The following is a 26,544-nucleotide window of genomic DNA, read 5'->3' on the forward strand; positions in this document are numbered from 1 at the left end:
TTTGGGATCTTTATGAACCTCGTAGGTAAGAAATGTTGCTTCAATGTAGTGTGGGCTTTTTTTTAAGTGGCTTTATTTAGACATTAATGATGTGCAATAAATGGCAGGTTTTTAAGCTTCACAGTTTGAATAATGAGTTTTGACGTATATACACCAGTGAAGCCATCACCACAGTCAAGGTAATGAACATATTTGTTACCCTTGGAAGTTCTTTGCATCGCCTCCTTCAACACTAATCTGCTTTCTATCACTGTAAGAGTGCACGCATATTTTAGAACTTGTGGAATAATATGGTGAGTATTCTTTTTTTGGTTTGGTTTTTCCATTCTGCCTCATTATTTGAGATTTTTCTGTGCTGTGGTATATATATTAATCTTTCTTTCTTTCTTTCTTTCTTTTTTACGGCTGAGTAGTATTCCATTTATTCACCCATTGGAAGATTTCCAGTTTTGGACTGTTTAAGTTGTGAATACCATGTATTATGTACTATTTTTGTATTGACAAATTTTCATTTATTTTGGGTAAATACCTACCCCATGAGGCAACTAGGATCCTGGTACCCAAACTGTGACCCTTAAACCTTTGCATTGTTTCCTGACCCTGGGGGATAGGTATGGCTTGGCGGAGGGCCAGATCAGATCGTGGAGTCCCAGGGTGTGGCCCCTTGCCATGGACTAAGCTTGAAATAATGGCTGCATTGAATACTATTTTGTAGAAATAAGGAATACTGATTTTTATTTTAATTTTTTTTTACCATGCCATGGCTTGCAGAATCTTAGTTCCTCAACCAGGGATCAAACCGATTCCCCCTTATGTGGAAGTGTGGAGGGAGTCCTCATCACTGTACCACCAGGGAATTCTTGAGAATATTGATTTTTTTTTTTTTTTAAGAAATGCTCATTCTTTGCAAAGGTCACATTCTAGGAGATGAGGTGAAGGAGTAAAGAGACCATCTGCATCCTAGGTGGGACATGAGTGAAGCAGGAAAGACAGGGAGCCCTGTGGCTCTGAAGAGCGCTGAACTGATGTCCTGCTTCATATCCTCAGGCACTTGTCCAACCGGGCAGCCAGGATTTGCTGGTCATCTGTGTGTTTTCTCAGAGCCCCTGTATTTTGCAGCAGCTGACAATAGCGGGAGTAATAAACTTGCAGAGATCTCTTTGCTTAGTGGCGACCAGAGCACTTGTGCATTGTGATCATTTATATGGAGAAGGTGGGTTCCTGGTGTCAACCCTATGAGGGCAGTAGCTGTGGTCTGTTTGTTCACTACTGTTTCCCATAACACTGCCTGGTGCATAGCGGACGCAGTATGTTCTTTTGCTGAGTGCAGGAAGCAACCAGTTTTGGGTGGAGGTGTTCACCAATGCTGATTGTACTTGTTAGGGGTGCCTTGCCTTGAGGAGGGGGCACTTGGGCTGTTAGAAAGGGTGAGTAGCATCCAAGTGGCTCCAGAAGGCTGGCCCGGGAAGGGCAAGGGAGGGGAGGAGGATGGAGAAAAAGGAGGCCAGACAGGGTGGGATGTTTCTTGTAAACTCTGCTAAGGAGTTTCAGTGTCAATATTTGAACTTCTTGGGAAACCACTGATAGAGTTTAAGCAATACAATGGCATGCAAAGATGTGTATTTTTAGAGATCCCCCTGGCTGCTGTGGGAGGGATGGACAGCTGGAGGCTGGGTTGGGAGAGGCGAGGAAAGCCCAGAGTGGGGTGCTGGAGGAAATCTGGACAAAGACGGCATGACCTGCCTAGGACAGCGGCCCAGGGCCGGGCCTGGGCTGATTTCCGGTAGCTAAAATATAGTGGTGATGGGAAAGAAGAGGGTAGAGCCAAGGAATTCTGGGGAAGGTGACGATATCCAGCATAAAGGGCCAAACCAGTTCTTGACATTCTCCAGGCTGGGTCTTTACCCTGGAAGCCAAGAAGAAGGCTGAGACTTTTTTTTTTTAATTGATGTATAATGCACACACTGTTCCATTCACTCCCTTAATGTATAAAATGCATTCGTCTCTAGTGTGTTTACAAGGTAGTCCAGCCATTGCATGCATGCTCAGTCTCTTCAGTCGTGTCCCACTCTGCGACCCCATGGACTGTAGCCTACCATGCTCCTCTGTCCATGGGAATTCTCCAGACAAGCATACTGGAGTGGGTTGCCATGCCCTCCTCCAGGGGACCTTCCCAACCCAGGGATTGAACCATGCATCTCCTGCATTGCAGGTGCATTCTTTACCCACTGAGTCACCTGAGTGAGAAGCGCAATCCAGCCATTGCCACCATCACATTCCAGAATGTTGTCTCAAAGAAAACCCAGTACCCATTGCAGTCCCCTCCCAGGGAGGATCAAGCTGTCCTAGAGGCCTTGTTTCTGTCCTGGTCAGTTCCCAAGGAGCTGTGCAATCTTAGGCAAGTCCCCACCGCACCTTGGTCCCTAAAGGCCCTTCCAGCTGTGACTCCACGCAGTGATTCTGAGTGGGCAGATTATGTTATGGTCATACTTCCATGACTCTGATGTTAAGGATTTTTAATGGGGGAGGAGGGCTTGTTTCATTTTATTTTTTATGGTAATCAAGCACAGATGATTCTAGTATAATCACCACCCTAATTAGCATCCTGGCATAAATCTCTGTCTTCATTTTTGGTTACCTCCTAAAGTTGCACTTCCGAAAGTGGAATTACTGGTTCAGGGGATGGAGACATATTTAAAGTTGTTTGTATGTATTGCTAAATTGTTTTCCAGAGAGGTCGCAACAACAGGTCGTTTCATCAGACCCTTGTCAATTGAGTGCCTTTAGAAAACTTTGTTCATTTCCCTGGCAAAATGAAAATGATGTGGGATTGTTTGAATATGGATTTATTGGATCACCAGCTTGAGTAAGCACACTTACAGGTGGTTCTGAGTCTTCTATCCTCCCATTTGTGATCTGCCAGTTCTGGCTGTCACCCTGGCATTTCCTGGGAGGGCTGTGGGTTGCACCATTCTGGTGACGCTCTTCACTTGTGAGTCCTGGGATCCCTGCAGTTGGGCACGGCACCTGGGCTGCTTGATGGGTCACTTTTTAAATAGTTTGGTTTACTTGTTTTTGGTTGTGCTGGGTTTTCGTTGCTGTGTGGGCTTTTCTCTAGTTGCTGAGAGTGGGGGCTGTTTGTTGCAGCGTGGGCTTCTCATTGCAGTGGCTTCTCTTGTTGTGGAGCACAGGCTCTGGAGTGCTTGGGCTCGGTAGTTGTGACTCCCGGGCTCTAGGACACAGTTCAGTAGCGCTCTGGCTTAGTTGCCATGTGGGATCTTCCCAGACCAGAGGTCAAACTCGAGTCTCCTTTGTCTCTTGCGTTGGCCAGCAGATTCTTTAGCACCGAGCCACTAGGGAAACCCTTGGTGGGTTGACTTGTAGCAAACTCTCCGAACTCAGACATCGTCAGGCCTCTCTGCCTATAGACGTCAGACGAGTGTATTCTCCTCGGTTCTGTCTTGTCTCAACAAAAATTTGAAGCGACATACGTTAGAGCCCTCGGCATGTCATTGCTCTCGGACAGACCGTGTTATAGCTCTCGGGTCTTGGACAGACTGTGTTATAGCTCTCAGGTCTCAAACAGACCGTGTTATAGCTCTTAGACAGATTTGTGTTACAGGTCCGTGTTACAGCTCAATTTTATTTAGAAAATAGTAGGAAAATCCATCCTCGAGGCATGAGGGCAGGCCGACCCAAAGATGTGTGAAGAGAGGGTGGCCCCTGGCCCTTTGGCTCCTCTTTTTATATGTTGTTTCCTCCCTCCTGGGCCTGCCCTATGTAAATTGGGCTAGCCAGGAGTGCTGTTTGTTCTTCCTGAGGTCCTCACTCCGGTCCTGGACCTTTCTTTGTTCTATTTTCCAGGCTTTTCCCTTCTTTGTCTTTTAGCCATCGCCATTCTGGACTCCTATTTCCTATTCTAACTACCTAACAGTCTCTTGCACTGGCTGGCAGATTCTTTAGCACTGAGCCACTAGAGAAGCCCTTGGTGGGTTGACTTGTAGCAAACTCTCCAGAACTTACACATCATCAGCTAAGTATCAGCTAAGTATTAGCAGAACTGCCCAGTTACTCCTATAAGACCTCAGAGCATTTTAGCACCAGTTCAGAACAAGGAGCCTTCCCCCTCCATGTTCTACTAGAGGGCAAATTTCCTCCAAGGGTAGGTTGGCTTTTTGAAGAGGACCAAGAATTTCTTGATGGCTCAGATGGTAAAGAATCTGCCTGTAATGCAGGAGACCCGGGTTTGATCCCTGGGTCAGGAAGAGCATCTGGAGAAGGGAATGGCTACCTATTCCAGTATTCTTGCCTGGAGAATTCCATGGACAGAGGATCCTGGGGGGCTAAAGTCCATGGGGTTGCAAAGAGTCGGACTGAGTGACTAACACACACACATACACACACACACACACACACACAGAATGTCTATGCTGTGATGTGGGAGAATCAAGGTGCCCAAAGCTAGAGCCGATCCTGGTTTGAGTGATGGGGGAGGGGATGGGTGACTCTGCTGAGTGGAATTGCTCTAAAGATGGGAATAGCCATCCATTATTTTAACTCTGAGTTTCTGTGAAGCAAGGACAGGATCCACAGTAAGCCATAAATGGGGCCAGAGTCCCCAGAGCAGGGACCTCCCAGAGGCCTCACGGGGGATCTTTTGTTTCTAAAAACAAAGTCACTGAATTGCTTTGCTCACATTTTCCTGATGACTTTGCTGCGGGGCATGTCCCTTGACGAGGAGGAAGCAGAGAGACAAAGGAGGAGGGGTGAGGTGCCCTGGGGGTGCCCCTGAGTCAGCAGCATGGGCAGACTGCCCGCCTGAGTGGGAGCTTCTAGGCCTCTCTCCCCAGGGCCTCAGTCTGGCTGCAGGCAGTATCTCTGTGTGTGGGGAGGTTTGGGGTGTGGGTCCCCCACAGAGGGTCCTGACAGCCCCTGGTGTGCTGCCAACAGCTGGTGTGGAGGAGGGAGACTTGCTTTAGAGGCAGGGTGCAGGGTTGGTACGGCCACCAGTGAAGGGACCAGGGTGGGGGAGCTGGCAGCAGGCAGGGGGCCGGGTAGTTTTGGCCTCCCTGAGCCTGTTTGCTCAGCTCCTGGGGACTTCCCCTCCTTCGTCCTGTGGAGCCAGGTCAATCTGCCATGTATCCTCTGAGTGGGCTTTAGTTTGGGACTTCAACCTCTGTGGCTGGGAACCAGGCCAAAACCCACGGTACCTGGTTTCAGGACCTAATCAAGCTCAGATCCTTGATGTCTCATTGCAGAAAGAATTCAGTGAGAGATAAAGTGATAGGTACGAAATGGGTTTAATTCAGATTCAGAGAGACGCACACTCCACAGACAGAGTGTGGGCCATCGCAGGGGGCGAGTCAGTTCAGTCGCTCAGTCATGTCCATCTCTTTGCAACCCCACGGACTGTAGCCCGCCAGGCTTCCCTGTCCATCACCAACTCCCAGAGCTTGCTCAGACTCACGTCCATCGAGTCGGTGATGCCATCCAACCATCTCATCCTCTGTCGTCCATTTCTCCTCCTGCCTTCACTCTTTCCCAGCATCAGGGTCTTTTCAAATGAGTCAGTTCTTTGCATCAGGTGGCCAAAGTATTGGAGTTTCAGCTTCAGCATCAGTCCTTCCAATGAATATTCAGGACCGGTTTCCTTTAGGATGGACTGGTTGGATCTCCTCGCTGTCCAAGGGACTCTCGAATGTCTTCTCCAACACCACAGTTCAAAAGAACCAATTCTTTGGTGCTAACTTTCTTTATAGTCCAACTCTCACATCCATACATGATTACTGGAAAAACCTTGATTGAGGATCAAGGTCTAATTAAAGTCAACTTGTCTGCCATATTGGACCCATTTGTTTCTAATCAGTTTACGTTGTGTCCTTGGGCTAGGTCATTCTTTCAGAAAGTTGTGCCCTGTCCCCTTCTCTCCTGTTACATGAGGACTCAGGACAGCTCACTAGATGGAGCCACTGTTTTCCTCTGCTTCAGAGGCCATGGAAATGCCCTCTGCCCTCCCTGTCACCCGTTGGCCCTCTCCTCCCGGGAATGGGGTAATTTCTGAAAACTAGACTAGTCCTAGCCTGCACTGCCCGAATTATCCAGAAAACCCTGGAGTTGGGGGGATACCCTCTCTTTCACGTCCCTGTAGACCTGTGCTCCTTAGCTCAGAACCTGATAGCCATGCTCTCCCTACAAGGGAACCGGGTATAGGAGACCCGGTCCCTCCTACAGGGCAGGGGCAAGGCAGGTAGGTGCAGATGGCCCAGCCGAGCGCCTGGATGGAAGCGTGGCCCGCAGGGATGCTCTGCTGTGCACGGTCTGTACTGGAGATGCCATTTAAGAAGCATCTCATCTGGGCTTGAGCCCCGGGGGGGCGGGGGGTGGGCTCGGGTGCATGGGGGTCTGTGGTCTCCACCACTTCTGTCTAGTGGGGCCAGCCTTCTCCCACCCACAGCCCCATGCCTGGAAGAGCCCTGGGACCCTGCATGCCAGTCAGTCAGATGAGTTCCAGGTTGCAGGAGGGTTAGTTGGTGGACATAGAAATCTCAGAACACCTGCCTGGCAGTGCTCCCAGCTCTTGAGCCACCATCCACCTGAAGGGGCAGCGGGAACTCTGGGTGCCCTTGAGCCCAGAAATCAGCAGTACTAGTGGTGCCCCAGAGTGTTTACAGAAAGGGAGGACAGGACGTGTCCATCACACACCTGGCCAGGTGTCCGGATTCTGCCTGCTCAGCTCCTGAAGACGCCCTCCCTTCTCTGTTCCCTCCCTGCCCTGCCTCACACCTGGAGGGAGAGGGGCTTGCAGCAACACAACGTGGGGAGGTTGCAACAGGGGTGCCCACCTCTTTGTCTGCACCTCTGCGATCAGGAGCATCATTCAAAGCAGATTCTTCACTATTTGGAGGACAGTGTCCTTTGCCCACCCTGGCTCCCCCGAACTGTGTGCAAATTGCTCCAGTAACACACAGCTGCCTGCCTGGGGCTAGGGGTTCCGAGGGCTTGCTGCCACTGTGCTAAGAGCTGGTAGTGACCAAGATTAACTGCAGTTTTATGGTTCAAGCTTCCCCCTGGAAGTTGCTGGCCTTCAGTAGATTCCAGAGTTCCGAAATGGCTACATCAGACAGACTCAGCTAGTGTCCTTGTTGTTTAGGTGGGGAGACAGTTTCCTGGTGCTTGCGACACCTCTGTATGCATAGAATTCTCTCCTATTTATAGCCATATTAATCATTTTTTAAATAGTTCAGTGGCATTAAGTACATTCACATTGTTGTACAACCATCATCACCACTTCAGAAGTCTTCTTGCAAAACTGAAACTCTGCTAATCCATTATATACTAACTCCTTATTCCCTCCTCCTCCAAGCTCCTGGAAACCATCATTTTACTTACTGCTTCTATGAATTTGATGCTAGGTACCTCATGGCAACCCACTCCAGTATTCTTGCCTGGAGAATCCCGTGGACGGAGGAGCCTGGTGGGGCTACAGTCCATGGGGTCGCAAAGAGTCGGACACGACTGAGCGACTTCACTTCACTCACTTTCACCTCATATAAGCGGAATCATACAGTATTTATCTTTTTATTTCACTTAGCATGATGACTTCAAGGTTCAACCTTTCTGTACCATGTGACAGACTTCCCTTCCCTTTAAAGCCTGCATAATATTCCACTATTGGGCTTCCCTGGCGGCTCAGCAGTAAAGAATTCACCTGCTATGCAGGGGATGCAGGTTCTAACCCTGGGTCGGGAAGATCCCCTGAATTAGGAAATGATACCCACTCTAGTATCTTTGCCTGGGAAATCCCATGGACAGAGGAGCCTGGTGGGCTACAGTCCAAGGGTTGCAAAGAGTCAGACATGACTTAGTGACTAAACCACAATAGCAATATTCCATTATATGAGTAATACTATATTTTATTTATCTATGCATCCATTGATGAGCACTTGGATTGCTTTTTTTGGCAATTGTAAACAACGTTGCTATGTTTATTTATTTTTATTTATTTTTCTTTTCTACTTACAGAAGTAATATACATCTTAATCAATTCAAGCATGACATTACAGAAATACATTTAAAGGGAAAGTCCCTGTTTTTGTACACCTGAAAAAGAAGAGAAAGAAAGAAAGTAAGTTTAGTCACTCAGTCATTTTTGACTGTTTGCAACCCCATGGGCTGTAGCCTGCCAGGCTCCTCTGTCCATGGGATTTTCCAGGCAAGAATACTGGAGTGGGTTGCCATTTCTTTTTCCAGAGGATCTTCCCCACCTAGGGATCAAACCTGGGTCTCCAACATTGTGGGCAGACACTTTACCTTCTTGAAGGGAACCAGTATTAACAGTTTCTCATTAACAGAATTGTGCGTGTCAGGATTCTCATTTACGTATATACTGACATATAATTTTCAAAAGTGGAATTAGGTACTGTACATGCTTAAATATTGTTTAATGTTTTATTCTGAGCTAATTTACAAGTTCCAGAAAAATTGCAAGACTATTCAAAGAATTTCCCTTTACCACATTTACTTTATCTTCTCTCACTTGCTTTTTCTGAAGTCTCCTGGCAGATATAATGTCGCCTTACTTCCAAATACTTTAATGTATATTTTCTAAAAACAAGGACTGCCACTAACATTGTCCCTTAGTACATGATCAAAATCAGGAATGCAATATTATTGTAATTTACTGATTTAGTTGGATATCACCAATAGAAAATCTAATATTTTCCTTAGATAACGGTAAACATGAAGTTGTCTCCCTGTTTTTCACAATTAATTGTCATGTTTCGTTCACCTTGTTTAAACTGAAATGGTTATTCAGACTCTGACTTTTACAATGAGTTTCTTTGACAAGTACAAGTCAGTTATTTTGTAAAATTCTCCTTAATTTGAACTCGTCTGATGTTTCCTCGTGATGAGATATAGATTATGCACTTTTTGCAGGAATACCCCAGAAGTGAAGTTGTGTTCTTCTCAGTACATCGTAGCAAGAGACACATGCTATTCATCTTCCCATTACTGGTGACTTGAACAGATAGTATCTGTTGTAAATTTTCTTTTTTTTTTTAAGGTTGAAGTTTAATTTAAAACACTATGTTCATTTCAGGTGTACAGAAAAGTGATTTGGTTTACTTTCCATTATATGTTATTACAAGGTATTTAATATAGTTCTCTGTGCTATATATTAGGTCCTTGTCATTTAGCTATTTTATACATAGAGGGGTGTGTATCTTAATCCCAAACTCCTAATTTATCCCTCCCCAACTCCCTCCTCCCTTTTGGTAAGCTAGGTTTGTTTTCTGTGTCTGTGAGTTGGTTTCTGTTTTGTGAAGAAGTTCATTTGTATCACTTTTTAAAAAAGGTTCCACATATAAGTGATATTATATCATATTTGTCTTTCTCTGTCTCCACTTAATATGATAATCTCTAGGTCCATCCATGTTGCTGCAAATGGTATTATTTCATTCTTTTTTATGGCTGAGTAATATTCCATTTTATATATGGACCACATCTTTATCTATTCATCTTTCTTTTTTTTTCGTTTATTTTTATTAGTTGGAGGGTTTATCTATTCATCTTTCGATGGACATTTAGGTTGCTTCCATGTCTTGGCTATTGTAAATAGTGCAAACACTGGGGTGTGTGTCTATGTTGAGTTAGAGTTTTCTCCAGATATATGCCCAGGAGTGGGATTGCAGGATCATATGGTAACTATAATTTTGGTTTTTTATTCTATTTTATTTTTTGCCTGTACTGGGGTCTTCATTGCTGTGTGCAGCTTTCTCTAGTTGCAGCAAGTGGGGCTACTCTCTAGTTGCAGTGCACAAGCTTCTCATTGTGGTGGCTTCTCCTGTTGTAGAACATGGGCTCTAGAGCATATGGACTTCAGTAGTTTTGGTTCACAGTCTTTATTTATTTACTTGGCTGTGATGGGTCTTAGCTGCAGCATGTAGGGTCTTAAGTTGTGGCATGAAAACTCTTGTAGAATTTAGTTCCCTGACCAGGGATTGAACCACAGCCCACCACACTGGAAGCAGGGAGTCCTCGTCACTGGACCACCAGGGAAGTCCTTTGTAGACATAACGATGGCCATGCTGACCGGTGTGAGATGATATGTCATTGTAGTTTTGATTTGCATTTTGCTAATAATTAGTGATATTGGGCATCTTTTCATGCTCACATGCTTCTCATGTGCCTGTTGGCAATCAAAACAATTTTTTAATCAGGTAAAATGTACATAGAGTTAAACATGCACGTCTTAAATTAACTGGTTGATGAATTTTTTTGGGTACATCAGTGTAACCAACACCCCAATCAAGTTATATGCCATTTTCAGTTTGTTTTTTTAATTAAAATATGATTCATACATCTTCCCTTATGGGTTAGTATAAGTTTTTGCCCAGTATTTTAGAGGAAGGAGCCAGAGTTTAGTTTAGTTTAACCAGACTACCATTGAAGAGCATGGCTTTAGAGTCATGTAGATTTAGGATCAATTTCTGCTCTGACATATAGCTCAGTATAAGGTGACTTTTAGCTCTCTAAGTATTAATTTTTTCACCTTTAAAATGAGGATGTTTCCTAGCTTAAAACAGTGTCTCAAGAATTGAGTCCCTGAAACACATAAGAGCCCTTATAAATCATTTTTTTTAAATGAAGAAGCCACTAGAAAAACCAACAAAAGATATGAACACTCTGTTAATAAAAGAAAATAGTCATTTGTAGAGTCAATAAACCTATCAAAAGCTGTCCAGCCTCACAGACGATCAAACAGATGCAAGTCAGTCAAACAGATGCAGAGCAACAATGAGATAGAATTTTTCAGCTCTCAGATTGGCAGGGATTAAAAAGGTACATAATCTGTCATGTTGGCAAGGGTTTAAGAGGTAGGCCCTTGACAGTGCATTGGCTTTGTATACTTGAAGGATAATTTGGCCTTATCTGTTAACACTGTTAAGTGCTCACACCCTTTATCCCAGTAGTTATTCTTTTGCCATTTATTCTGCATATGTTCAGTTGCTAAGTCATGTCTGACTCTTTGCAACCCCATGGACTGCAGCACGCCAGGCTTCCCTGTCCATCACTATCTCCTGGAATTTGCCCAAACTCATGTCCATTGTGTAGATGAGGCCATCCAACCATCTCATTCTCTGTCGTCCCCTTCTCCTCCTGCCCTCCATCTTTCCCAGCATCAGGGTCTTTTCCAGTGAGTCGACTCTTCACATCAGGTGGCCAAAGGATTGGAGCTTTAGCTTCCACATCAGTCCTTCCAATGAATCTTCAGGACTGATTTCCTTTAGGATAGACTGGTTGGGTCTGTTTGCTGTCCAAGGGACTCTTAAGAGTTTTCTCCAGCACCACAGTGCAAAAGCATCAATATGTTGGTGCTCAGCCTTCTTTATGGTCCACCTCTCACATCCGTACATGACTACTGGAAAAACCATAGCTTTGTCTATACAGACTTTTGTCAGCAGAGAAATGTCTTTGCTTATGTGCCTGTACAAATGGGCAAAATACATGTTTTGTTGCAAAATCCATCAAAGCATAAGCAACCCAAATGTTCAATAGAGCAAATTAGTTACAACTCACATTTGCAATGAAATGCTATGCAGTTAATGAAAGGAATGAGGAGGCTCTACCATGACATGTAAAGTTTTCACAATAAATTGTATAATTAAAAAAAAATTTAAAACAGCATCTAGCCTCTCAGATTCCTTTCCATGGGAAAAGTGTTCTGATTTAGCAATACTGCAATTCACTGATGCCTGTGGTTAATGATCACAGCTAAGTCAGGGACATTTTTGTTAGGTGCAACAAGCAATTTTTCCAGCAGTTAAGCTTTGTCAGACCATGCTATTCTGAGATGTTCCATGGTGGTGTACATGCCTGGGGGCAGGTGTGCCACCATACTTGATACGGTTAAAAACTTCTTAGAGGCTAGAATTAGAAACAGCAAATAGTCATTAACAGAATGGCAAGTGGGTTCTCCTTTTAGGTCTACTGAGAAGGAGGCCTGTATGTTAGTTAGGTGCTCTGACATTCATTTATTCATTCAACAAACATTTCTTGAACAGCGGCTCTGCATCAAACGTTGCCCTTGTGGCTGGAGTTACAACCCTCATGTAAGGACATTACTCAAAGTACAACCGAGGATATAATAATAAAAGAGAGCAACCTGCATTGTCACTATGATAATGATAAAGAGGAACCCTTGACAGCACCAGAAAGAAGTTCTCTGAGAGCAGGGGCTGTATTGTTCACAGCCTCTGCATTCACATCACTCTAGTCTGTGCTTGGCACAGAGCTGGTTAATATCTAGAATTTGCTAAATGAATGAGTGAATGAACAAATGAATTGATAGAATCAGGGTTCTAACAAATAACAGAAGAGGGACTTCCCTGGTGGTACAATGGATAAGAATCCACTTGCTAATATAAGGGACACAGGTTTGATCCCTGGTCTGGGAAGAGTCCACGTGCCGCGGAGCAACAAAGCCTGTGCACCAAGGACTTCTGAACCTGTGTGCCTAGAGCCCAGGCTCCACAACAAGAGAAGCGACCGCGATGAGAAGCCTGCACCCTGCCACGAGGAGTAGCCCCTGTCTCGCCGCAACTGGAGAAAGCCTGCACGCAGCCACCAAGACCCGCTGCAACCAAAAATAAATATATTAAAAAAAAATAACATAAGACACACTCTGATTTTGAGGAAAGATTATTCATGAAGGGGCATGTGAGGTGTGAGGACTGTTGGAGAAGCACATGGAATGGTACAGAAACCCAGGTAGAAGGACGGATGTTGTCACACCTGTAGGCTGTAGGAGGCGAGAGGAGTTGGGTTACTGGAACTGGGAGGGAACCGGATTCACATCCCCCCCGTCTCCTATTGAGTCTCCTGGGGAGTCAGAGGGCAGGGAGCCTGAGTGTCTCCATCAGGCTGCACATCTGAAGGTATTTGTCACACACTCCCGGGGGCCTGGTTCTTTACATGCACTGCTCCAAACTCTGTGAGAGGAGGCGTGTCATCGCTATGTTGCCGAGGAAACGGGATGAGATTCACTCGGTCCCTTGCCCCAGCTATCATTAGGAGGAGGCAGAACTACTATCCTAAAAAGTGGCAACATCTGTAAAGATTTTGAACCCAGGTGGCCCAGAGCTGTGGTGCCCACAGACAGACTGGATAGTTGGGAGGCAAATTATTACTACTACTCTGGGCCACAGTCTCCCCATCTGGAAAAGGGAATGATACCCGTCTTTGAGAATTCTTGTGATGATTCAATAACAGTGATATAGAAATTGGCACGTGGTCAACAAAAGAAAATGTTGACCTGCGAAGCGTGTGAAACATGGTATTGGGTGGGAGAGTGTGGTTGTTCATTTTTGGTTAATTACTTTATACTTGTATTCATCAGTTTTTTGGCCCCAAACAGATGGTAGTTAGATATGAAAGCAAGTTGCTTTCCCCACTACTATGTTCTTTTCTTCCCTCCCTCCCCCCTCTCTCTTCCTTTTGGTGTCTCCTGCCTCAGGTTTGTGTGTTGGACCCTAGGCCCCTGGGCCATCCTCTGAGTGGCCACATGGCCAGTGGCTGCCACAGCCGGGGAGTCCGTCCTCCACTTGGAATTCAGAGACCTCTTCCTCCTCCCTGCCAACAGCCGCTCCCTTCTAGGAGCCAGGAGAGAGGGCCTGAGGCAAAGATGTGGATCGTTGGAGACTTGGATGCGATCGGCCTGCTTCCTCCTGCAATTCTAACTGATGGGCTTCCAGGAGCGGACACTCTTTGCCATTTATTCTATTAATATTTATAAATATTTATAGCAATTCCTCAAAATGGATATCACCCCATTTTACAAAGAAGGGAGCTATGGCTCACAGAGATTAAATAAATTTGGCCAAAAACCATACATGTGGCAGAGCCACAGAAAATGTGAATGCCTCTGAATCTCCTACTTTTTTATCCTTTCTTAAACTTTCTGGAGCCTTCAGTGTGTTTTCTGAAGACTGAAAGAGCTTTAATTTTCTAATTAAAAAAGTAATTTGTTGTTGTTTAGTTGCTAAGTCGTGTTTGATTCTTTTCTGACCCTATGGATTACAGCCCACCATACTCCTCTGTCCACAGATTTTTCCAGGCAAGATTACTGGAGTGGGTTGCCATTTTCTTCTGAAGGGGATCTTCCTGACCCAAGGATCAAACCTACCTCTCCTGCATTGGCTGGCAGGTTCTTTGCTACTGAGCCACCAGGGAAGCCCTATAAAAAAAGCAATACTGGATTATAATAGAAAATATGTAAAGTAGGAAGGACATTTTCACATGGCTGCAGCCATACTGTCTGTATGTTTGCAGTTTCTTTTTCATGTAACATTATAATACATGCCTTGTTCCACAGTCTTAGAAATTCTTTGTAAACCTTATTTTCAGTGGCTGCTAATAATCCCTCAGCTGGGTATACTATCATTTACTTAAACAATCGTCTATTGTCAGGCCATTTGGTGGTTTCCAGTTCCTAGCTGTCAGCAACATTGCTGCAGAGAGCATCTTTTTATTCAGAAAGCTTTTTCTGTTTGTCCTATTTCCTTAAGATGGTTTCTCAGAAGTGGAAATACTGGTTCAATTACCAGTTCGAGTTTTATGCCTCTTCGTACATATTGCCAAGTTGTTTCCCAAAGGGTGGCCCCAGAAGAGTGGGAGAGCGTTCTGCAGGTAGTTTTCTACTCTTAACTGGCTTTGCATTCCTTCCCAAAAGTCTCATAAGGAGAATGGCCCAGAGCGTGGTGGAAGTGATGGAAGACGCCAAAGGGAAGGTCCAGGAGAACCTTCTGGCCAATGGAGGTAGGTCCCTAAAGCGCGCTTATGGTGGTCCTTCCCCAGCTCATTCTAGCCCATTCGAGGTCCCAGCTGTGGCCACACAGGAGGGCTGAAATGACATGGCGCCACGGAGGCGCCAAACTGACAGCCTCTGCCCGGCCTCTGCCCGGCCACTTAGAGCACAGTGGCACCGCTGTTTGGAAGACTCCAATCCCCCTTATAATCCTTCTGTCTCGTTTCTAAAGCACCTGGCATTTCTTACCTGCAGCTGAACTCCTCAGTGAAATTTGAGATGAAAATGGATTCAGTGGGGTTTAGGGGTTAGTTGGCTCACCCACCTTCTCTGTCAGCCTCACTTCTATACCCACACCCTAACCTATTTAGTCCTATCCCTAGAGGAGGCTGGAATGCCTCAAACTGAATTCTTCAGCTGTGCCCAGTAATTAGATGAAGGTTAGACCAAAAACACTTTGTGTAGCGGGTTTGCATTTGGAATTTCTGTCTCCTACGCTGATAGGATAAGCCTGTAGATTCCAAGGATGTTTTGGTCCATGTATTAGGGTACAGACAATTTGAGTGCCCTTAAAATGTGCAAGACAAAAACTCTGAGGCTTTGGGAACCTTAGAATTAGGTGTTTCGATATCTGTAGAGATAATTAAACCCGTGGCTCTATGCACCAGTATACTGAAAATGAAAGCATATATTCTATATTAATATGTCATTTAGTACATATCATTAATATTATACATTATTATACATATATAATATTATGCAATATCACAATATTATACATTATTACACATATAATATTTAAAAGATATAGATATTATGAATTTATTACATATATATTCATGTTTTTCCCCCTGGAACCTTTTTTTTTGGGTGCCACATGGCGTGCAGGATCTTAGTTCCCCAATCAGGAATCGAACCTGTGCCCCCTACATTGGAAGGGCAGAGTCCCATCCACTGGACCATTAGGGAGCTCCCATCTGGGAACCTTGGAAACTGTTACATTCCCTTGATTAAATTGATAAAGGGAAATGCTCATATTCCCAAATCAGAACTTAGTTTTGTATGTTACTGCAGTCTAATGACTCCACCCTCTTACATTGCAGGTTTGAAAGAAAAAATGAAGTGTTTAAAGAGTAGGTTGTGTGTCGTTTGCTGTGTGTGTGACGCCTGCGTGCCCCTGGGAAGGGGGAATCTCAGTCTGGTTGTAGGGATACAGTGACCAGGTGACGACGGATTTCTCGAGTGACAGCCTCGTGGCTTGGTCACAGTGTCCATGTAACACAGACAGCAACTGCTTCTTCCCTTCCCCCTCTTCCTTGCGTCTCCCCTGCCTCCCGCAGCAGCACCGCATGCCTCCTGGAGTTCAGTATCGACTTTGGCATCTTCTTGCTTGTGGTTTGCTTCTTGCCTTGATGGCTGTCCCCAGCGTCATCCTGCCTGCGGGGGCTGGCTGTGGGGTGGACCCTGACATCCTTAAATGCCAGGCTTAGCTTTGTGTGGCCTTGATGGGGGTCTCTCATACACTCTTTGAGCCTCTCCTAGGAGAGCCTCTGTGCTCAAACAGGCCATTTCTGGTTTCCCCGTTAGGAGGTGCCATTTGTGTTGGTTTTTCTCCAACCTGCTTAGACTGGTGGAATTAAAGCCAGCAAATCCCATTATGTAGGACAAATACAAATCTTGGCAGACCAGAAGTCACCAAAATGCCTTCCCAAATGCAATCTGTTAATTACACTGAGATTCCTTGCCTGTGTGCTAATCAAAAAAATTGTTTTGTTGAGTTGATGAACTTCTCTTATTTCCCAGCAGGTAACTCAGAGGGCCTTAGATGGAAATGCTGACTTAGGACTACTTTTCTATCTAAAAAACCTGGTCTTGAGAATTCGAGAACTGACTCGTTCGAAAAGACCCTGATGCTGGGAAAGATCGAAAGCAGAAGGGGATGGCAGAGGATGAGATGGTTGGATGGCATCACCGATTCAATGGACATGAGTCTGAGTAAACTCTGGGAGTTGGTGATGAACAGGGAGGCCTGGCGTGCTACAGTCCATGGGATCGCAAACAGTAGGACACGACTAAGTGACTGAACTGAACTGAGGATTCGAGAATTTGAGTTCACTTGACAATAATGCTCAAAATGCTTACATTCTATTCAAAATTCACGTCAGTTAAAATTAGGTGTCATTATTACATCGTATCCATCCCCAGTTTTCCTGTCAGGAGGAGAGAATTCAGCGATATTTGTTTCCATCTGTTTCATTATCTCTAGGCCTCCTGGGAGTCAGGTCCCCATGACTATCCAAACCTAGAGCTTCCAAAGCTGGTCCAGTACCTGTGCACACAAAAGTCAAGGACCCTCGGGCAGCCTTCATGGCCTGCTCTTGAACATTCATCATGCACAGCAGCGCAGTAAAGTCTCTGAAAAGTACTGCAGTCAAGAAACCTTTGAGACAGTTTGGATCAGGCTTTCCTGATAGCCTGTCTGCAATGCAGGAGACCCAGGGTGGAGCCCTGGGTCAGAAAGATCGCCTGGAAAAGGGAATGGCAACCCACTCCAGTATTCTTGCCTGGAGAATCCCATGGACGAGGAGCCTCGTGGGCTACAGTCCATGAAGTGGCAAAGAATCAGACACAGCTGAGCGACTAACACTTTCAACTTTCTTGACATTATTCAGATGGACGAGGAGCTATTTTTCTTCTAGAGAGCACCTAGGGAGCTAGTGATAGAATTAACTGCAGGAACTCAGGGTTTCACCAGCAGGTGGGATTTTAATCTGATCTCTGAGGTTAGCCCCCAGGTCTTCTGGGCTATGTTTCCTGGAGGGCCAGGGGCCCCGGCCTTGGAACAGTCAGGCTTGGCTCTTTGCGACCTTGGCAGGTCACCTCCCTGGGTCTTAGTTTTCTTGCCTCTATGGACTTAATCTCTTTACGGTTCTCTGCTTTGCCTGGGTACCTTTTGTTTCCATCTATTCTTTGCTTCTTGCTGCTCTTGAAGCAGGAAGGACACAGGCGTCTGTGATTGCAGCAGAGCTGAGCAAACATGCCCTGGTCTGGCCGGGGCCCTGGAAGGTTCAGGGTCGGAACCACCTGATGGTCTGTCTGGCTGTCTGGCCTCTGTTGGTGTGGTCACCGGTCCTTTTTTCTGCTGCTGCCAGGAAGGCTTTGTTTGGGTTCTTGAATGACACCACTGTTGCTCAAGGGCAGCCGTCTGCGTGTTTTGAGTGTTTTGATTCGAAGTGAGCCTGCCTGGGTCATGGTCTGACCTCACAGGCCTTCGATCCAAGCACACATTGCTTCCTGGAGACCAGGCTTCTGGGATTTCAGCCCGGGGACAGGAGGGGAGGGGAACCTGTCTTTATAAGCAAGCAGAGAGGAGGCTGTGGCTTGGGAGCACCCAGAGGGTCCTGGGGCTGCCGCTTCCTAAGACTGAGGACCGTCCTCGGACCACATTCTCACCAAAGGCGATGTGCAAGGGGCAAGGTTCTCGTCTACGTGATCCAGGCGAGGTGCAGTGTCTGGAACTGGTGGTCCTGACTGGGGAGAGGGGATGTCAGAGAAGGAAGTCACAGTGACAACCTGGAGGTCTCTGGAGCCTTCTGCAGGGAGCTCGTCACAGTCTCCTTATCTCACCTCCTCCTTCATCAGACACTCACGCTCGGCCATTGAGCGCCAGGCACTGTCTGTTCTGGGCATCCGGAGATGATCACCCTCCAGGAGCTCACAGTCTGGGGATCAGACCTGCAGCGCCTCATGTACTGTCATGGAAACCAAGGGCTTGGGAGCCTTCACGAGGAAAGGGGCTGAGTCGTAGAGGAATTATAGGCATTCTAGTGGAAAGGAGGATGCATTCATTCTCTTTGGTCTGAATGCTGGAAAGCCTGGAGTTAGTAAAAAATGCATGGAGACAAAAGCTTGTCTGAAAGGTACCTCTCCTAAGCAACCTGGCTTAGTGTTAGGACAGTAATCAGGGTTATTTAGGAAGATTCTCGTTTGAAGCGCTTGCCCCTTGCTGTACACTGTCACAGAGCTCTGGGGACACAGAGACAGTCAGCTGCCCTCAAGGAGCCTGAAAGAGCAGGGGAGTCAACCATGGTTGTGTAGCATCGTTAGTGTGAAGGAGTTGGCCAGTGTCCACAGGCTCTGGCTGGCAAGGGGAGGGAGGGTTGGGCAGGTTTTCAGGAGTTGGGCTCCATCCTGATGTTCAGGACAAGGGCAGCCGTGAGAGGGAGAGTGAGCAGCTGGGGGTGGCTTGGCTTGTGTGGTGTGGTGTGCCCACGGGGTCTGGAGGGGGCAGTGGTAGGGATCACCAGAGCACACATCTTCCTGGCATCGGCCTGGGGGGATGTTCCCTGGTCTGTTGCGGGGGGAGGTGTTGGCGGCGCCTACCAGGCAGCAAGCGACCAGCCTGGGAGCTGTGTGACCATCATGCCTGTCCAGTGCCTGGCCCACAGTAGGGTTCAGTAGCAGCGTCAGGGGTGACCACTGACACAGAACAAGTCCTTTGTGACCTTCGGTTCTGCCACTGACCATGCCCCTGCCATCATCCAGACCTTAATTCAGCTCCTCACAGGCCTGGATCCTCCCTGCAAAGTCACCTCCCTGCCCTAGTGTGGCAGTCCCCCAATCCATATTAATACCAAATTAGTACCAAAATCCTGTATGAGTCAGCTCAGGCTACCATATCAAAATACCCAGACTGGAGCTTAAACCGTGGACATTTATCTCTGAAGGCTGGAAATTCAGGGTCAGGGTGATGGCAGGTTTCGTTCGTGGTGAGAACCTCCCTCCTTCGCTGCGTGTTTGCATGTCCCTTCCTTGGTGGGAGGACACACACAGGATGGGGCGGGGGTGGGGGCGGCCCTCTGGTGTCTCCTAAGGGCGCTTAGTTCATTGGGTCAGGACCTCGCCTTTGGTGCCTCTGGGGTAGTCTCGTCAATCTCAATGCCTTTGGAATCTGAAAGAAGTGAAAGTCGCTCAGTCGTGTCCGACTCTTTGCGACCCCATGGACTATCGATTCCCTGGAATTCTCCAGGCCAGTATTCTCCAGTATTGTACTGGAGTGGGTAGCCTTTCCCTTCTCCAGAGGATCTTCCCAACCCAGGGATCGAACCAAGGTCTCCTGCACTGCAGGCGGATTCTTTACCAGCTGAGCCACAGGGGAAGCCCTTGGAATCTGAAGAACCTCTCTTAAGTCGTGAGACCAGATGTATCGGCGTGTGGTTCTCAGGAAGGGACCAACCCATGACAGCTTCTCTGTGTGCCCCCCACCCCCCGCCGCCTCCACCACTGCCTCACCTGCCCAAGGGCAGGGCAGAGAAGGAGCACCCCCCACCGCCAGCTCCACGTTTCTCGTCTCCTTTTCTGGTGGAGGTTACATGACTTACTCTGTGCCAGAGTTTCCTTATCTCTAAGCTGGAGATAATGATAAGACCCAATGGGGTTGAAAAGTAAATTAACTGAAGTACTGGGTTGGCCAAAAAGTTCTTTGAAGCTTTTCGGTGTCCTCTCATGGAAAAACTCAAATGAGCTTTCTGGCCAATCCAATATTTCATGCATCCAGGCCAAGGTGAAGCACCAACCAGGGTCAGCTGGCTGTGAAGGTTGTCACCAGCATCGTCATCCTCATGTTGAGTGAGTGAGTGAAGTCACTCAGTCGTGTCCGACTCTGCGACCCCAAGGACTGTAGCCAAACAGGCTCCTGCATCCATGGGATTTCCCAGGCAAGAGTACTGGAGTGGGTTGTCCTTTCCTTCTCCAGGGGATCTTCACGACCCAGGGATCGAATCCAGGTCTCCCGCATTGTAGGCAGATGTTTTTACCATCTGAGCCACCAGGGAAGCCATCCTTATGTTAAGACCCGTCTAACAGCTCTGCCCGCAGACCTCTTCCCTCCCCAGAGCCCCACTTCATTTCCATCTGCTCTGTGGGGACTTGTCGACCCCAAGTATCCCACTCAAGCTCATCTGGAGCTGAGCCCGTCTCCTCTCGCTTCTGCTCTGGCCCAGGCTCCCGCCTCCTGGCTGCCTGGCTGAGTGCACGTCCCCTTCTTCCATGCAACCACCCAACCTGTAAACCCAAGTGACCCCCCCAGGCCCCGTTTTGCCCTGGGGTCACTGTCCCTGCGTCCTGTTAAGCTGACCTCCTGCCTCCACTCGCAGGACTTGGGTCCCCAAGCTTTTCCTTCTCTCCTGCAAACCTGAGACGACTGCTCAGGACACGGGTGTGCTCGCCGGGCTACGCGGCCCCTGGAAGCTTGCATCCAGACCTGCTTTGCTGAGCTTTCAGCTCTGCTGTTGGGGTCGGAGGGACGCGTGTCCAACTCCCGGCATGCACGAGGGGCTCAGTAAACGGGCCCGGAGTCTTGATTGCTGCAGGAGAAGGTGCAGACATGACCTGACCCTGCTCCGTCCACACCCCCCGGCCCATCAGCTTGACCCAGGGATTCCCCATGCCCAGAAAGTGATGTTGGCCAGTCCACCTGGTCGACACCCAGCCCCCTCCTTCACTGGCCACATGGCAAACTCTCTGGCCCCCTTAGGACCTGCATGAATACAGGGTCTCCTCAAAGCCCTCCGAGGCCCCCACCCCCCAGGGCAGGAGGCAGGTGCTGGCTCTCCCCTCCTCCCACAGTCCTGCCCTCCTCACGTCACACATCTCACTGGGGTATCAGGTTAGACCAGTGTGCCCAGGAGACCGAGGGTGAGTGGGCCGTGGCCTGCTGACCCCAGCACGGTAGCGAGCTGGCCTTCGGGCATGGTGACTGAATGTTGAAGGATGGTGACCGGTCCCTTTTCATCTGCGTGAGGGTAGACTGGGAAAGGCTCACATCCACATGATCTGGGGTGAGAATCCAGGTCCTTCTTGCTGGCTTTGAGGAATTTGGGGGCCCCCTTAGCATGTCATACACTGAAGGGGTGACCGACTTGGGTGTAACCTGCAGCTGGCCCCCAGGTAGCACCTTAGGGCCCTCACCTGAGCAGAGTGGGCCCTCAAGAGACTTCTCCCTCTGTGCCCCCACTTCTCAGGTAAGGAGACTGAGGTGCAAACAGTTTGGTTACTAACATGTTTCGGTGCCCCACCGCCCCCAGCACTGACCTCCAAACCCCTTCCTCTGCCCTCAGCTCGTTAGAGACAATCGCAAACACCCTGGGCATGCAAGGTTTAGTTTGCTTTTGAAGAAAGTTAGGAAAGCAGGAAATTTGTTGAAAAGACACTGATTGATTCTTCTGACTGTAGACTTTATACAAAGGAGATACCCTGACAAAAGCACGTCTGTGCCAAGTGGTGAAAGCCACATACGTGAACGCTAGTATTTTGTTAACGTTGAAAATGCCTTCGTTAAAGCAGACGTATGTGGCGCTGGCCTGTCTAGTGCTGGGCATGGGAGGCAGGAAGATTGCTCATCTGCTGGGTGGCTGGCACCCATGACAGGCTGTGTGGTTTGCGGGGGGTGGCTTGAGGCTCTCTGGCATGCCTTTGGGATACTTCAAGCCAATAACTCAGCAGCAGGCATGGCTGAACCTACTGAAAAGGGCGGGGAATTCTCCCAGTGTCTTGAGTTTCTCCTGACTTGGGGTCCATCTCCTGGGAAGGCAGGGCCTCTCACACAGGGCTCTGGGGTAGCTGTCTGGTTTTGAGTTTGGACACAGGAGCCCACCCTTACAGCATCCCGGGGACTGTGGTGGGCTTTTCTGAGGGGCTGAGGAGCTGCCTGCAGGCCTGGCTGGTGGCTGGCCCGGCCTCTGCTCTCCCAGAGAGGAGGGAGCCCCGAATCTGTCCTTCAGTTTCTCTAATTCCTTGGTTTAAGTGGGGACATTGGCCCGGGCATGGCACCTGGGTCTCAGGAGAGACGGGAAGCCCACTGTCTGCTGAGATGTGTCTGTCTCTTGCAGTTGACCTAACGTCCTTTTTGACCCACTTCGAATGGGACATGGCCAAATATCCTGCAAAGCAGCCGCTAGTGAGCGTGGTGGACACTCTGGCAAAGGTACGAGGAGGGTCTTCTCTCCAGCCGGGTTACCCTTCTGTGACCCTGACCATCTGGGGACATTGGGGTGGAATCTACATGGCCTTTGGACCCCGGCAAAGCAGGGAGGCACTTCCCAGGATGCCAGAGGCGGGAGGCAGGGTGGGGTTCAGGGCACCCTGGAAACAGGTTGATGACCACCTGCCCCCCATACCTCTTCCAGAGTTACTTGCTCAGTCACATCTGACTCTTTGTAACCCCATGGACTATTGCCCACCAGGCTTCTCTGTCCATGGGATTCTCCAGGCAAGAATACTGGAGTGGGTTGCCATTCCCTTCTCCAGGGGATCTTCCCAACCCAGGGATCGAACCTGGGTCTCCTGCATTGCAGACAGATTCTTTACCATCTCAACTACCAGGGAAGCCATATATACCTCTTCCAAGGTGAAAGATGCTCAGTCATGTCCGACTCTTGGCAGCGCCATGGGCTATACAGTCCATGGAACTCTCCAGGCCAGAATACCTCTTCCAAACCTACCACTCGACAGGGTGGCTTCATCTTACAGGACACCCCCCTCCAGGGACACTCTGAGCCCCCAGTGTTCTGACCCCAGACCCTGGAGTCCGTTCACTGCGCCCCCCTTTGAAAGATGCTGATGGAGAAGTCAGCCCCTTCCTGACACCCCTACTGCCAGGGTGATTATTGACTTAGCAAAAATTATCAGCTTCAGTGGAGAATTGGGCTTAGGAGCCCAAACTCCTGCAAGCCATCGCCCAGCGTGCCACCCCTGATGACACCGGGGAGCCGGTAAGCCCTGGCCTCATGATTCAGCCCTCTCAGTGAGCCTTTGTCTCTAACTTCTGCTCCATGAATGAAAGTATCAAGGTGGAGCCCTCTGGGGACATCAAGGGTTTCTCCCGGCGTGTTGACTCCTGTCACCTCCCTGAGGGGGGCACTGATGAACATTCTGAGATTTAGCCCGATGGTTTATGACCGCTGTCCCACCTCCCTCCACGACACACGGAGCCCCTCATATGTCTCCTGAGGCCCACCAGGTGTGGCTGGGTGGGTCGGGTGTAAGAGATGGGTCTCAGGATCCACCCCTCTGTGGGTCTGCTGCTGGCAGGCTGGTGCTCTAGCTGGTGTCTCTGGGAACGAGGGCGGGGCCTGAAGTCTCTGGAATCTGGGTGCGGCTCATTGGGCACCCCTTACATCACAGAGGCCCCAGCCCATCCTGGGACAGTTGGGCAGTGATTCTAAAAGGCCCTTCAAGGAGGAGCTCTGAGAGCGCCCATGCCAGGTATGGCATCCTGGGGGACATTGTGCACCTCCACCCCCAAGCTGGAAGCACGCGCTGGTGTTCGGGGCTGGTCGCTCCCTGCCCTGCCGCTGCTGAGGCCAGGCCGAGCCAGGCAGCATGGCCAGAGCTATGCTCGTCGTCAACTGGGGATGACGCTGGCTGGCGTGGCTGTCCTGGGGACACAGGCAGTGATGAGGGCTCCCGGAGCACATTGGGGCATCAGCTGATTGGGGAGCTGTTGTAGAGGACAGAACCTGGCCTCTCTCTCTCTCCCCTGGGGGGCCCAGAGACTGACCATGGCAGAAAAGCAGGGTGGGGAGGCAAGCCCTGGTTTGAAAGCACTCACTGTATATGTAGAACGTTTACTTCCCACACACCCTCGTGGGCAGGTATCACCTTCCCTGATTTCAGGTGGGGAGGTTGGCTGAGAGGTGGCGTGGCATCCCCTGGGCCCTGCAGGGGCTGAAGTAGTGCCCTGGGAGGGGGATGAAGGTCTCAGGTGTGCGCCTGGCACCGCTTCCCGAGGCAGCCCTGAGATGGCTCCACTGATGGGCAGAGGGTCTGGGTATCAGCTTCCTCACCCTGTGTCTCCCCCAGGAGTACTGGAGTGATGCCCTTGGCACTGGCTCAGGCCTGTTCCCCCAATGGGAAATGCAAATCAGTTAACTAGAGATATCCTGGTCAGAGAAACTCCCTTCTAAAATGACCAGTGTCTTCTGGGTGTCCAAGCAGGTCTCCCCACCCGGGAGGTGCCCCATGCTGACACGGGCAGGGCTGGGCCTCCAACCCTCCCGAGAGCTGGAAACTGAGCCCACCTGCCTGCATTAATGCAAAGGAGCAAGGATGGGGGCCCAGTCCGTGCCTGCGTCCATCTCTGTGGGCTGGTTCACACTGAAGTTCTTAAAAGGCTTCTAGATCTTTACCGGCCTACAGTAAATAGCAAAGTTTCTTTCTTTGCCGTATGCGTGTCCACAGTGGTTAGTGGGGGCCTGCTCCTTGTCCACTCACTCAGGGTGCTGGCCCCGGTACCTCCACCACCTGAAGCATCCCTATGCAGGGAGGTACATGGGGTCTCAAGGCTCTGCCTGGCACACATGCCTTTGGTGGTGGGGAGTGCACGCCAGCCAGAGGCCAGAAGGAGCAAGGTTGGGACTGTTTGGTCCTGGACACATTCTCGAAGCACCGCCAAGTGCCAGCCACTCTGTCCAGAATTGCAGAGTTGACCCAGATGCAAGCCCACCCTCGAGGGGCTCAGTCTGCTGGAGAAAGGACTCACCTTCCTGGGTAACCTGCTCCGTGGCACTGAGCTCAGAGAGGTTCAGCTGACACCAGGTATTAGAGCCAGAGCAGGTGGGCACCTGAGGCCAGGCACCCGGGGAACTGGGTCTTGGCCTCGGTGATCTCATTTCCCTGCCCATCGAGGAGGGGAACTCGGATGCGCTCCTGAAACTTCCAGAACAAGGGACATCTCCCTATGGTCAAACTGATGACCTCTCTCCAAACTGAGAAGAGCCTTCTTCCCTGTGCAGAGCATGAAGGGGCTACCTGGGGCACAGCTGAGCCTGGAGACCTGGATGCTGGTCACGGTTCGGCCACAGTGGGTGCTTAGAGGGGTCAGGATGAGGGTCAGACAGAATTGACCTCCAACAGAACCTGAGGGACACAAGCCTCTTATCCTTCTCCATCAGAGGGCAGAAAGAATGACTACCACAATCACAGAAAACTAACCAAACTGATCACATAAATCACAGCCGTGTCTAACTCAATGAAACTATGAGCCATGCTGTGTAGGGCCACCCAAGACGGACGGGTCATGGTGGAGAATTCTGACAAAACATGGCCCACTGGAGAAGGGAACGGCAAACCACTTCAGTATTCTTGCCTGGAGAACCCCATGAATAGTATGAAAAGGCAAAAAGATAGGACACTGAAAGATGAACTCCCCAGGTCGATAGGTGCCCCATATGTTACTGGAGATCAGTGGAGAAATAACTCCAGTAAGAATGAAGAAACAGACCCAAAGCAAAAACAACACCCCGTTGTGGATGTGACTGGTGATATAAGTAAGGTCCAATCCTATAAAGAACAATATTGCATAGGAACCTGGAATGTTAGGTCCATGAATCAAGGTATTTGGAAGTGGTCAAATAGGAGACGGCAAGAGTGAACATCGACATTTTAGGAATCTGAACTAAAATGGACTGGAATGGGTGAATTTATCTCAGATGACCATTATATCTACTATTGTGGGCAGGAATCCCTTAGAAGAAATGGAGTAGCCCTCATAGTCAACAAAAGAGTCCAAAATGCAGTACTTGGGTGCAATCTCAAAAATGACAGAATGATCTCTGTTCATTTTCAAGGCAAACCATTCAATATCACAGTAATCCAAGTTTATGCCGCAGCTACCAATGGCGAAGAAGCTGAAGTTGAATGGTTCTATGAAGGCATACAAGACCTTCTAGAACTAACAC

At 48.7% G+C, this 26,544-nt stretch overlaps 1 protein-coding gene across 4 annotated transcripts in view; it reads left to right on the top strand.

The window, feature by feature from the left end:
- ATP6V1C2 (ATPase H+ transporting V1 subunit C2) overlaps positions 1-26,544 on the top strand; it is an 82,482-nt gene that overhangs the window by 40,059 nt on the left and 15,879 nt on the right. For 3 of the 4 annotated variants that reach the window (XM_061154816.1, XM_061154815.1, XM_061154814.1), the window contains 2 exons: positions 14,732-14,817; positions 22,696-22,790. In XM_061154816.1, coding sequence (XP_061010799.1) covers positions 14,732-14,817; positions 22,696-22,790 — 181 coding nt within the window. The remainder of the gene's footprint in view (positions 1-14,731; positions 14,818-22,695; positions 22,791-26,544) is intronic. The other variant, XM_061154817.1, reaches the window with a different exon arrangement.

This window comes from Dama dama, chromosome 11 (genome assembly GCF_033118175.1).
Source record: "Dama dama isolate Ldn47 chromosome 11, ASM3311817v1, whole genome shotgun sequence".
Lineage (NCBI taxonomy): Eukaryota > Metazoa > Chordata > Mammalia > Artiodactyla > Cervidae > Dama > Dama dama.